General features: G+C 42.4%; 1 protein-coding gene across 1 annotated transcript in view; it reads right to left on the reverse strand.

The window, feature by feature from the left end:
* Positions 1-13,208, reverse strand: part of GALNTL6 (polypeptide N-acetylgalactosaminyltransferase like 6) — a 497,632-nt gene that overhangs the window by 13,527 nt on the left and 470,897 nt on the right. Inside the window, exons 10-11 of the mRNA XM_064449716.1 lie at positions 11,205-11,321; positions 3,693-3,842 (exon numbers count right to left, since the gene is read on the reverse strand). Of these exons, the coding sequence (XP_064305786.1) occupies positions 3,693-3,842; positions 11,205-11,321 (267 nt within the window). The remainder of the gene's footprint in view (positions 1-3,692; positions 3,843-11,204; positions 11,322-13,208) is intronic.

The raw sequence follows: 13,208 nt of genomic DNA on the forward strand, positions 1-13,208 counted from the left end.
ACATCTGAAAAGAGCAGAGTGTTTTTTTTTTTTCTTCTGCATGAAGGCAAGTCTGAAGATTATTTGCAGAAGGAGAAACTTCTTCGTAAGAGAATGGGCCTCAACAGTTCAGGGGGTTGGTAATGAGACACAGAGCCGTTCTTTTTTCTAGGTCACTGCTATAACTATGGCCAAGGTCAACAGCAACTGGAAGTCATTACCAGCTGGTGGCTGCAGTAGTTTATCTGAAATTAGTTGGTAGCCCCAGCGCAGTTTCAGCAGGACAGATGTCCATATGATAAAAGCCACTATCACAATGACATGTCTTTGGTTGTCTGAGGAAATAATCTATGTACCTATCCTGTGAAGAGTGAACTTATTCTTACAGTTTGTCCTTGATGCTGTCAGGAGAGTATGAGCAAACCATGCTGTTCTGGGCATGGTTTTTGACGTCGTCAGTCTAGCATCTATCATAATCACTAGGCTCAGGGTAGAATTATAGTATAAAGAAATTGATTTTGTGCAATTGTTTCTTTTTAAAGACCCACTAAATCAGACCCTTCTTGGATACTTGTGCTCTACAAATAGCACTAATGGGACTAGAGCACATAAATTGAGTCATACTTTATCAGAACCAATGTATTACCTGTCAACCAGAATGATGCTATATTGAAAACCAGAGGCATATTCCTTCACTGGGAGAAACAGAAATTTGTAGGCACTGTTGATCTTTGGCTCTGGCATATTTAGGAATCTCAAATAGAGTCAAGGCAATGGCTTCAACTTGGGAAGCCACTATTCTCCCAAATCTCAAATAATTTCAGGTTATTTACATTTATCTAATTTCTCACATTGCTCCCATCATTAATGAGAGCCCCATTATGGTGTCAATATTCTGCCCCCCCCCCCAGTATTAAGCTCACTTTCTTCTATTTCCATCTCACAGTAGTTTATGGTATTATATTACTTGGATTCATTCTACTCCATCGCTGCTTTCAGGGTTTTCTTAAAGGTATACTTGGTTGTTTCACTATAGACCAGTATTTTCGATTGGTCCTAAAAAAACCAGTTACTTAATATCACAGACTTACTAGACTTTCAAACAGTTGCTCAGATGTAGTTCAACATGTAGCCGTATATGTGATGAGCAGTACGGGCATAAGAATAGTTTTCTGACACATGTTTATTAGTGGTAGTTTTTGTTTCATTCATCTGAAAAGAATCTAGTTTGCACACCCTGGGGCTGCACTGGAACGAGAAAGAAAGTGCAGGTAATGGGAGTGAGCTGGAAATTTTTTCAGAATAGCACTCCTTACCCAAAGTAAAATATTAATGTATTCTACTTGGCACTAAAATATTTAAGGTGTTTTTATTTGCCAGTATCCAAGCACAGGTTGTTAGGGTTTCCATGCTATAAGAATATGGAATCTCAAAACTGTGCCTGGCTTCAAGCTGTATTTGCAGCACTTTGTAATCACTTCACAGCCCTAACTTCTTACTAGTGGCTCGACAATGCAAATGATCATGAGAAGAGACTCAACCTTAAAAGAATAAAAACCTCGCATCTTCTAGTTTTATAGGAACAGTATGACAGCATGGTAAGAAACCCTTCATAGTAAGCATCTTACAAGATACTGACAAACAAGGTAATTTTTTCTAAAACATGGGAAGAATTGTTGGCAGGATGGATACGTGACCATTAGGAACCTACAGTTTCTGTAAATGTTGAGTGGTGCAGAGAACAGAAGAGAATTGCTGACCTGTTCTCTGTTTTTTAAAAGGAGGCACTTCTTGGCTAACCAGACTACTACTCCTATCTATTTAGGGTGCCATCCTCTAGGTAAAGGGCTCTAGTACAGATGCAGTTAAACCATCCTTTTCTTGTACAGTTTGGTTGTTTTCTTTTTTTTTTGGGGGGGGGGGGGGGGGGGGAGGAATGCTATGAATCCTATTGCCAAGATGCTTTCAGAACTAGATAAGGATTATATCATAAGGATTTTGGAGATATAGCTGTACCACCAAAAATCTCTAATGTAAATCTGCCCTGGATCTGAGGAAATAGACTATGTGAAACAATAAAAAATTCTGCTTACTGTGTAGCCAAACTAAATCTAAGCCTAAAGAAAACCATGTCTACATAATTCTATTATTCCAACACAGCTTCCTAATTTAAAGGTTTATGCAAACTAATCAGCTTGCTGTCAGGTTGGTATTACAGTTAAGACTGTTTCAGTACTTCCATCATAACAAAATTTTGTGGTGTTCCTTGCTGAGATGGAAATGCCTGCCTTGCATTGAGAATTTTTATATGAGCCCTGTCAACCTTCTGGAAATGAAAAATGAAGCTGCGCGGAGGATTTAATAGAAATCATACTGTGTATTTTTTCAAATGTCATTTTTTTTTAGTTATCTGCTGTATTCTGTCCACATCAAAGGTAATGAGCCTTACAGAGGGCAGCTCCAGACCTGCATTTTGTTTTATGAACCGGCTACATTAGGCACCAATGAAGTGCTAAAGGTATGAAAGCTTCTTTCTTGCAGCTTGGGTAGGCAAAAAGATAAATTGGACGGGTTTTGAAGCAAGAAGGTATTATTATGGCATTATAAAGCCAGATATGCAGCAATACAGCCATGACAATTTATGCCCTCTAAATATCTGGCCCATACCCTCTAACCTTATTACAGGCAATACCTCAGTTTCAAAGGGATTACACTTCTGGAAAATCTTGCGGTGGATCTCCAATTGCAACATAAATAGGGTAAAAAGGCACAGGCTAATAAGTAGGCACTCAGAAAAAGGGTGGGGACAAAACTATTTTTAATGGTTCTGAATTAGTTTTCTGCTATATATAACTTCAAACTAGAAGGCACTGTTGAGGTTTATGTGGCAAAGTCCTATTCCTGGCACTTTGGCCTCAGCTTAAGCAAAGTGGTGGGCAAGGCACAGTGGTCACAGAAAAGGCAAGGATGTGTGAGAGGAATCCTCAGTGCTTCAGAGACATGTATGCCCTTATCCTGGATGGAATAGAGAGTTTATTAGTGAAATCTTTAATCAAGGCAACTTCCTGATTAACCGTTTACAAAACCTAACAACAACAACTCTGTAGCATTGCCAGGACTTCTTTCCTTAAATGAGGCTCTGACAGTTTCTAGCCTGACCTCCTGTTTCCAGTGATTTATAAAAACAGGCTGAAACTTAACAGATCAAAGTAGTGTCTAAGCTGCTTATCTTTAATTTATAAACTCCTGCCTTCTTTGGGCTTATAGCAGTGCTTTTAATGTTGGTTTTTTTTTTTTTTTGAGGGAGATTTTTCTGCCACTTGTAATCTTTAAAATGTCGTAAAATAATAATATTTAACTCATGGCAGCATTTCTTGCTGCTGTCACATTGGATGAAAATATTTCCAACACTGCCTCTGTTAAAATGACACAAGCATCTTGAAGCGCCAGAACGGTAAAACACCTTTCAGGGAACAGATCCAACACAGACACCCTCTGAGCTGGATCAGATCCATTTTCATTTAAATTTGACCTAAATAGCTGAACGCTCAAAAGAAACAGACTCTAGAGAGATTACCACAAAATTAAAATGGAATAAGACTGGGTGGATTGTAAAACAAAACTTCTCTGATGGGAAAACACAAGCCTCTGCTAAAACCGAATATAGGCACAAGACAGTCTGAACCTCTGAGATGCCCCAGAGTGACTCCAACCTTCCTATAGCTCCAGTGCTGGTTTCCCTTCATCCCGTGACAGTCATACAGTGTGACAGGGCTACTGTGCGAAATGGCGTCGAAGCAGAACTTCCTGGTGTGAAGTGGCTCCCCGGGGCGGATGTCTTCTCTCCAACCAAAGGTGAAGAGCTAGAAAAACAATCAGGCAATATAATGATGTATTACTGGTGAAAAACATTTAAAACCACACACAAAGCTTGATGCCTGTTTTGCTACTCTGCACACCCCAGCTGCTGGTTAAAGGAGATCCTGCCTGTGTATGATTCAGTGACGCCAACTGCCTTAATTAAAGCACATCAGTGGCGATGTGGAATACACCCCAGGAAGGCACAATCCCTATGGCAGGGAAGAAAACAATCTCTGGTGCCACAGTACTGTGGAGAAGAGAGGGGATATGCTGTATTAAAGCCTTTAGTTACCCCAGTTAAAGCAGCACTCACGTGCACTAGGACTACAGCTACCTAGGACTCAGCCTCTGCTAGTGATGTTCCTCTAGCTCTCGTTTGGGTCTGAAGAAGCTACCTAGAGAGATCTTCCCATCATAGCATCTTTCCCATGTTTAATTAACAATTTCCTTCTGTTTATATGGGACACTGTTACCATATCCTCTCTCGACTGTCTTTTTTTCCCCCCAAACAACACATGTTAAATGATCTTCATCTTTCTACTGTGAAACCTGTGAGCTACAGGCAGCTTGTTAAAGCCCTTTTTCTTGCTGCCTGAGAGGAATCATGGAGGCTCGCAGTTAATAGAGGAATCCTTCTCAATCAGACACCAGCTGTCTGAAATGATGCTGTGACACTGCAGCCTTTCAATCATCAGATAAAGGTGGCAGGTCTGTCAGCACCAAATTTAAAGATGCAGAGTGCATTTTCCTTTCCCATGGACCAGTCCTTGCAGAAGACAGGTTGCAGGTCGTAAATTGCCACCTAGAAGCTCTGCTGAGAGCTCTGAGGATTTTTTTTCCCTTTTTTTTGGTGTCAGTGCTATTCTTCAGCTTTCTTCATGTCTTTTTATTTTCCGTAGTATAAACAGAAGCATAACACTGGGAAGTGAAGCTCTCTTTAAATGAGCAAACTTTGCTAGTGGAAACTGTTTAGTTGTGATGGTTCATGTGGAACTGCACACTGAGGCTCATTATGCAGAGCAGCAGCTCCCCATACTGCGCTCAGACTGCCTCCAACACCACAGCTGCCTCGTCTCAGGGTCGTTTCGGTCCTAGCACCCTGCTCCCTGCAGTGTCTACATTCCCTGATAGAGCCGGTGTCTATAAATGCAAACTGAAGCTTGGTGTTGTATGGGTCTGAGCCTGAATACTTCTGTTGCATTTCCCAGATTTTACCCCTTTCATTATGATAGCTATCTTCTTTCCGTGGTCTTCGTAAAAGATACAGCTTTTAAAAGTACTCACTTTCAATGCTGTACCATCCTCCAATTGCCACATTTGAGAGGTGCTACTGTTTCCCTCAGACTGCAGGTGCAAAATACAAGCATATATCTGATTATTTGCCTTTTTTTGTGTGTGTGACTCGCTGTAAGCCCTTGTTCTCTCTGTTAGCTGCTGTCACTCACTATTTACTTCTGTTTTATAGGTTTTCTAGATGGCATTTTCTCAGTCTGCTCCTGTGTCTTGCTTATTTCTTCTTTCCCCCAGAGTGCATTTTTCAGTTATCTATCTGCAACAAAATGCAGCGGACAGCTTTAACTTCATTTTCAAGCCAAATCCTGCTTTTTAAAAGGTTAAGTCTTTTTCCACTCTTCTTCATGTTTCTTGGAAGCAGCATCAAGGACTCCCTACAAAGAAATCTTGTCATTTCACAAGCAAACTCAGAAGTAAGATTTGGTATGGAAAAAAGCTACACTGCTGCTTCTTTAGAAAAAGAGAAGCCTGAGATGATTTTCTTATAAGGAAAAAACAACAAAAGCTGTTTCCTGTCTCTTACCCTTTACCTTTCTACAGCTAAGTAATAAACCTAGAGCTCAAAGTGATGAATATTACCTAGAGGAATGGCGTGGAAGAGTGGTTCTGCAATGTTCTCATTCTCATGACTAGTACAAGGGAGAGATCCGCTTGCAGGACCTTCCTCATCTTTCCCAGTGGGTGGCTCTCCAATTTTCTCATTCTGTGCATGACTGGTGAGCTGAGGGGCCAATTCCTGCTGCTCTCTGGACCTTGGCCTGAGGACTAACCCCACTGAATGCATCAGTACACCTGAAGGAGCTCAAGCTAGCTTTTAAATCAGATCATACTGATCTAGGGTATCCCTTTGCCCTTTCCACTCCTGTGTGGTTTCTGAATACCGCCAGGGCCGTGTCCTGTTTGAAAGTCAAGATGTGGTAACAGGGGTTTTTATTCCCTTCCACTGAAAACCAGGATCTGTGTAATACTAGACCTCAAAGTTTTCACTAGCACAGATTCTTTTTCCTCTCTCTTAGCTTCTCTTTTTGTAAATCAGTTTCATTTTTAAATCAACAAGTACGTCTTCTCCCTAGTGATACTATTATAAAATCAACCTTGTTGGGACAGAAACACAGTTTTCGGACAAGGAGGGAGAAGAGAAAAAAATTGATCAGAAAAAAGGTTGTACTTCTCTATACACCCAATTAATGCTAAAATCTTATACTTACAGATAAAATTTGAAGGCCTATGGTCCTTCCAATCTCATCATTCTATGCTGTCCTCCATTATACAGCAAATTCTCTCTAGTTAACACTAAATCTGGCTGATATAAAAATTATCTTTCCTCTGCATAATGTGCGACAAGGCTACATGTTATTAGCTGAAGTCCTGAGTACATAATGCCCTGCTTTGCCACCACGTGTCACTTTGGATTTTGTTGTTCCTTTGACCTAAGCTTTGTACCCTTTATTCATTCCTGTCTGCTTTGATTTGAAACAAGGCTGCACCTTAATTCTCAGACAAGTTATTAACAAACAGCAGGCTGGCTCTTCACCTTTCTGCAGGGCTGCTGTTCACTGCTCCCTGCTGGACCTAAGAAACCCTCTGTCCTGGCTCAGCAGATGCTCATTCTCCTCCCCACCTTCTCTCGTACCATAGAGCCTGTAAAATATGACCCCATCCTCTGCATTTGCAACCAAGTGACCGCTCAGCCCTCATGCTTTAGCTTTTCATGCAGCCTAGGCCTGTCACACAGTAACTAGGGAAAATACAGCTTTCCAGCTTCATTTATAAGTAGCACAGGGCCTTTAAAATGATTGCCTGATACAGCCATTGGCTTGGGGCTATCTATAGGACAAAGGCCCTTTTGATACCATCAATGCTTTCCAGCCAGACAACATCGTTCAGTTACTCGCTCGCAGGCTGGGGTCCGCCAGCTGGCATTGTGCTTTGACTACCGCGTTATATTTGAGCAGACTCCATGTGCCCCGCACAAAGATGAAACACCCTATTTCAGAACTGGGCTCTGACTTGAACTACACGTCCAAGTAGAGAAGAAAGAGCTGGGCAGGCTGCGTGGCTGCTTGCTGTGCCATGTTAGAGATGATTGATGCCTTTCCACCTATTCCCTGGCCAGGCTGGCACACTTGAGAAGAGAGAGTGATGCATGTCATTTTCCTTTGCTGCCAGTTATCAGCTCAGCGGACCCCCAGTTTCTCCTGAAGCCAGAAGTTAGCTCTGGGAAGACAGAGGTGGGAGAACGCTGTGCCATCCATCCTCCCGCCCTTTCCCTTCCCCTCTGTTTTTTAATTCTAGGGAAGTTTCCAGAGACCAGAGAGACACTCATCCTCACTTCTCATGCTTTTCCTGTTCATCAGAAAGCCTGCAAGTGCCCCATGAACTTTTTGTCTGCTGTTTGCCCACCGGGGCTTGTACAGCCCTGGGGTGGAAGGCCTCCTCCTTCTCCTGGAGGCTGCTAAAGGGCTGTGCCCCCCAGCTTGACTGCTGAGACTGTCTGCTTTTAATTCCTGCCCTTGTAACATGACATGAATCAAGTGACACAAAGGATCATGTCTCTCTCTAGGGTCAGCACTGACACCTGCTGCACTCATCACATCAAGGTACTATATTTTGCCACTGAAATCCCTGTAAATTTATACCAGAATTCACAAGACCAGCCCAGTGTCAATCCACACTATTTGAAATATGATAATAAAATGCTTGATATTTTAATTAATGCTGCTAGTTTCTACTGGCATATGTAGAAATCATGCAAGCAAAAATAAAGCAATTCCTTATATCTCAGGAAGCTGTAAGCAATAAAGAGGAGCTCTCTGAGGGCTGGTCAGGTGTTCGGCACTTGTTCCCGAAAACCCTTTAACAAAGCTAATCTTCACAACTTAATGTTGTGCAAGCGGAAGATCACATCCCTTCTCCTTGGGAGCTGTTTCATTAGACTGTGGTCTTACATGCACTACACGTAATGTTCCTGGCTGGGCAGCCTTTGGGATTGAGTATGGAGAGCTAGTTCAGAAATTTCCATCAAACTATACCAATCTAAATCACGCTTCTGTAGGAATTTTTTCACTTCTGTCAACTGTCACCAACATAGAGACAGATTTTCCTTGCCAGGTTGGCAGCTGTGGTTTTGCCCTGCAGGTTCCCCAGGGCTACAAGGCACAGAGGTGTTGGCTATGGCTGGAGCAGTGGGAGCCCAGGTGCCACCACAGTGCACGTGGTCCCTCCACCGTAAGCTGAGAGAAACTTCAGGGAAAAGGGGGAAAAGGATGCTATCTTGTTCCTGAAAAAAATCCCCCAAGCCCTGTGTCACAGAAATGCTTTGACCTTCTAAAATTAAAAATTTTTAGAATTTATTTTCCAGAGGAAAACTGAAAGTTCTCATCCAGATGAAATATTTTGTACATACTTTATTTCCTATGGGATAGAAACTGTGAGTTTTAGCCAGGTCTACTACCTCGTTCGCTTCATCTTTTAGTTTACAAGGTTCTGTAATTCTTTCCTTTCTTTCTTAACTGGTATCTTTAAAATCTGCACTTTGCCAAACTCACCCTTGAAATCTATCAGCCAGATGAATGCGTGTCATACCAGGAGTCTGAACACCTGCAGAAAATCAGTTCTCTCTGTTCCTAAACTAATCCAGAAACCGATAGAATATTACCATTACTAAAATTATGCAAATAAAAAGTTGCCCAGCAATACAGTAGTAGATGTTATGCCAGGACCTTATCTGGTAAGATCAGACATAAAATCATCTTTCTTCCACAACATCTATTTTCAAGTTTTAGAACAGAAAGTTCCTTTCTACGAGAAAGTGAAATTACATTTATTTGTGTATTTATTATGATAAACTCCATTAGATTTATATATATTATTTCTATCTAGAAATACATTATAACTCTTTATTTATGATGCTAATTATCTTCTAAAGATTCTTTAACGTTTCTCGCACGATTTCTAGGATTTTGGTTGACAAGTGGGTACACCATCGGTCACTGTGCTCCTACCGGGGGAATAACAACCTCTGAACGCAGTGCTCCCTCCCGGGGGGGAAATAACCAAACCCAAACCCCCAGCAAACGAATGGAGACAAAAGAGAACAGCTTGCTCTGCGGATTAAGCGTTGCCAAGGGCTGCTCTCTCCACCGGGCTGCCTTTGGGCCCGCTTGCACTCCGCCTGTCCGGAGCTGCCCTCTGCTGCCCGGCTGCCGACTTGCAGCTGCGGCCGGCGGAGCGCCGGGCAGGGCGCCCCGCCCCCCCGCCCCCGCCCCGCCCCCCCGCCCCGCGCCCCGCCCCCCGCGCCCCGCCCCCCGCCCCGCCCCGCCCCGGCAGCCCCCGGAAGCCGCCGAACTGTGCTGCCGGCGGGATGAAATGGCATGGCTGGGCTCTTGGCCGGCTTTTCCCAACGCAACCGCACCGCTCTGGTGGGAGCAGCGTTCCCTTTGCGGTGATTTCCACGCCGTCCTGCAGGGAGAAGGTACGCGGCTGCTCCACGCCAGCCCGGTGGAAATAATTCATGCTGTTCCTGGAGCGCACGTCAAGTACGGACGTGCTTGAGGCTTCCTAGCTCTGGTTCTGCGATACGAGGAGCTGGTTTGGTTGAACTCCTTTCATGCCACCCTAAGCCTATTTATTTTAATGAGGTCACCTTTCATCATTAGTATCGAATGAGACCTTTACGTCGAGTCTGATCCCAAACATCGCAACGCACTGGAGAACACTGAAGCACCGATTCCTCCCCATCCTTCTCCCTTTGCGTCCCTTCCCCTTCTTCACAAGCGCTTACTCTTTCAAAGGATATCTCAAGTCTCCCTTTTCTCTGCTTTCCCCTGCTAATTTTTTTTATTCCCTCACCTTTTCATCCAGTTTTCGTCCCTCCTTTCTCTCATCTCTGGCTGCCTCAGGACTCCCTCCCTTCTTGAGGAGCGTTTAGGAGCTTTTCAGGTTTGCAGATTTTAAAGCCAGAGAGCACTGTGATGATCTAGTCTGGACCATACAACTTCCTTCAAGTCACTGCTTGAATTACTGGATGTCTTTAATAAACAGAACAGGATTATATTTATCTACTCTCAGCATCCTATCACTGTGCTCCATCTTTGGTAGCGATGCGAAAGCCTTCTTTCAGCAACTTTCTTTCTCCCAGGTTGGCACTTACCAAAACTGTGATCATCCTTCAGCTTCCTCATTTTATTCACTTGTACCTCTCCCCCTGCATTTCTCAGTATCCTCAGAGAATGATTTCTTGACCTCAGGACTTCAAATACCCCTCAGAACTCCTCTCTCCTGAGCTTTTAAGCTTTTACAAAGTGCCATGTGCAACTGCCAGGTCAATTTTTCTCCTCAGCATGGGGAAGTTTTTCTAATCTGGGACCTTGCCCTGTAAAAGGCATGATCACTAGAATTGCTAGTAAATGGTTAGGTTGTACTTTTCATCTGGATTCTCTTTGCTCACGTTGGACAGACCCACAGCCTGTGGGTCATGATCCCTTTCCTCAGGCACTCACGGCCACAATGAATACAAATCAGAGCTCTTTTCCTCTGTACTCCTGAGAGCTAACATTCTTCTACCTAACCAACCTAGATAAAAGCTTTTTTTGAGACTTTATCATCCTTTGTCTTTGTAAAACTCTTTCTTTCTAGCTTCTATCCATTTATCTCGCTTACACCTCATATTAATTTAAAATATAACCGCTTATTGAGCTTATTGAGATGAAAGCATAGAAGCAGACAATGACTGGAGCTTCACAAGGCCAGGTACTACATATGAAATATTGACAGGTAACTGAACCAAAATCAACATGTTTTCATGACACACTGGGGGAGAACGGGGTACCCAAAAGCTCTTTGGGCATTGCAGTTCCTTTTGGAAATTAAGAAGAGTGGTGGTGGTCGGAATTTCTCAGGTTACGTTAAAGAGCACGTTGTAAAGGTCATTAAGGTCAGCAACCATTCACAAATTATTTCTACACCTTGCTTTGCCTTAGGAAGAGGAGGAGCCCTCAGAGAAATGTTTAGAAACTGGAAGAGAGAAGCAACAATTTTACGCTGCATTTCTTTTTCCTCTGATAAAATACCTGTTCATGTGACCACGTCCGTTCTGAACCATCCTTCACACAGATGTCTAGCCTCAGCTCAGTCCCCGTGGCTCCATGTTTACTGTCCACACAGAGATTGGCTGCCACATTTCGAATCTGCAAAACCAAGCAGCAACATTTCACATTAAACGAGGCTGTGGAATAGAGCTTTCAACATTAGGGGGTTAGGGGTTTAGCACTCTTAGAAACTGAAGGGCTTGAGACTGACCATTAGTTATATAAAACTGGTGGAACGAACTTTTTACAGGGTAGAGCACTATGTCCTGGAATGAACTGTTCTTTCAGTGAACAGCTTTAGATGCAGCGAAGTTTGAAATACTCTGCTTAACAAATGAAAGGTAAGTCTGTGTGAAATATTTTAACACAAAGAAACTAAGAGGAAAAAATAGTCTGAGAAGTTCAAAGCTTGGTCCGACTGCTTCTTCCCCACTACCACAGCAAGACAGATCAATTGTATGAAGAGGAAATTATTTCTGTACGCTCTCACAGGTGTTGGAGCGATGTATCATGAAAACCCAGGCATGCCTTGTTCCAATTCTTGCTCTTACTTTGACAAAATAGTACCGCTGCAGAGAAGGTCACACACTAGGGCTCAAAGAGCACAAAATTAACAAGTACTTAAAGAATCTGTACTGAAACTGTGCTTACCCATAGAGGTTCCTTGTGCTGTCTGCATTCCTTCTGCAAACACTCCACAGTGTAACTTACTCTTAAAAGGAAAATCTCGTCTTTGAGACTGAGGCAACTGAGTAAGAATTAATCTGTGACTATTGGTCATACCAGTTACGTACCACTGCTGCCATATATATTTTTCTGGAAGACTGGACTGAAAAGGAGTGGGTTGCCCACTGCCACCAAAAAATAAACCTCTCAAATTTCTTTTGCAAACACATGCACTTTTCTCCTCTAGTACCTTAGTTGGGCTATTTAAAAATCCTTTAGAGACCTCCAGAATTTCCATGTCAATGACATACACAGAAACTGAGTAATCAAGGTCCACCATATATGCATGGAGATGTGCACAAATCCTGTATATAATATATGCATTTTGACATTCTAGCCACTACTTTGATCTTTATTAAAAAAAGAAAGAAAAGCTAGATGCTGAATGGAGACACAGTTGAGTTGGCATTTGCATTTTTCCACGGAAAAATTCCGTTGTTACCATATTACATTAGACAAACGTAAACATTGCCACTCTTAAATACTGCGTACCTCACACAAAAACAAAGGATGTGAAACTTCTCAGCATAGCACAAAGTGTTGCAAGGAGGGGCAATCCCCATGCTTGTAAGGCACACGGGAGAGCGACTCTGTTCTTTTACTCATTCTGGAAGACTGGAATCGAGTCTATTCACCATGTTCTAAGAAAGATTTAGACAGATGGGAAAGCAACAGGAACTGGAGAAAATGTAAAAACATCATCTTCAGGAAAGGTTTTAGGAGCTACATTTGTTTAGCCAAGAAAAGAGCCAACTGGGCAAGTGATGGGAGCACCGGTTTGAGTGAATGGCTCCAAGAACCTTTGAGACTTCACCAGTGGTCAGAGAAGTATTCTTCTAAAACTTGGACAAGCCCAGTTCTAGGGTGTTTTTTTCTTATTTTGATACGATAAAAATTACTATAGGTAAGGTAAAACACTAACATTTCATACACACAACGAGATCCAGAAATCCACGACTGAGCCCCATAGTACAAAGGGTCACGTTAACTGAAAAAAAGGATGAAAGGTAATTAGTTCTTAACAACCCTGTCTTCATTTTCATATCACCCAGCAAAAGAGAAGGGAAAGAATAATGAGGGGAACAGATTTTAATTTTATATTTTTAAAGTTTCATGAGAAATACCTACGCCGAGTATAATTTTTTGAGAGTGTTCAATCATTTCTCAGTGCACTTAAATTTACATTGTATAAATAAAGATTACTGGCCTAATACAAAATTAAATGATACATCAGTTCTGTTCTTAGAGCATACGAGATAA

This window comes from Phalacrocorax carbo, chromosome 4 (assembly GCF_963921805.1).
Source record: "Phalacrocorax carbo chromosome 4, bPhaCar2.1, whole genome shotgun sequence".
In the NCBI taxonomy this organism is placed as follows: Eukaryota; Metazoa; Chordata; class Aves; order Suliformes; family Phalacrocoracidae; genus Phalacrocorax; species Phalacrocorax carbo.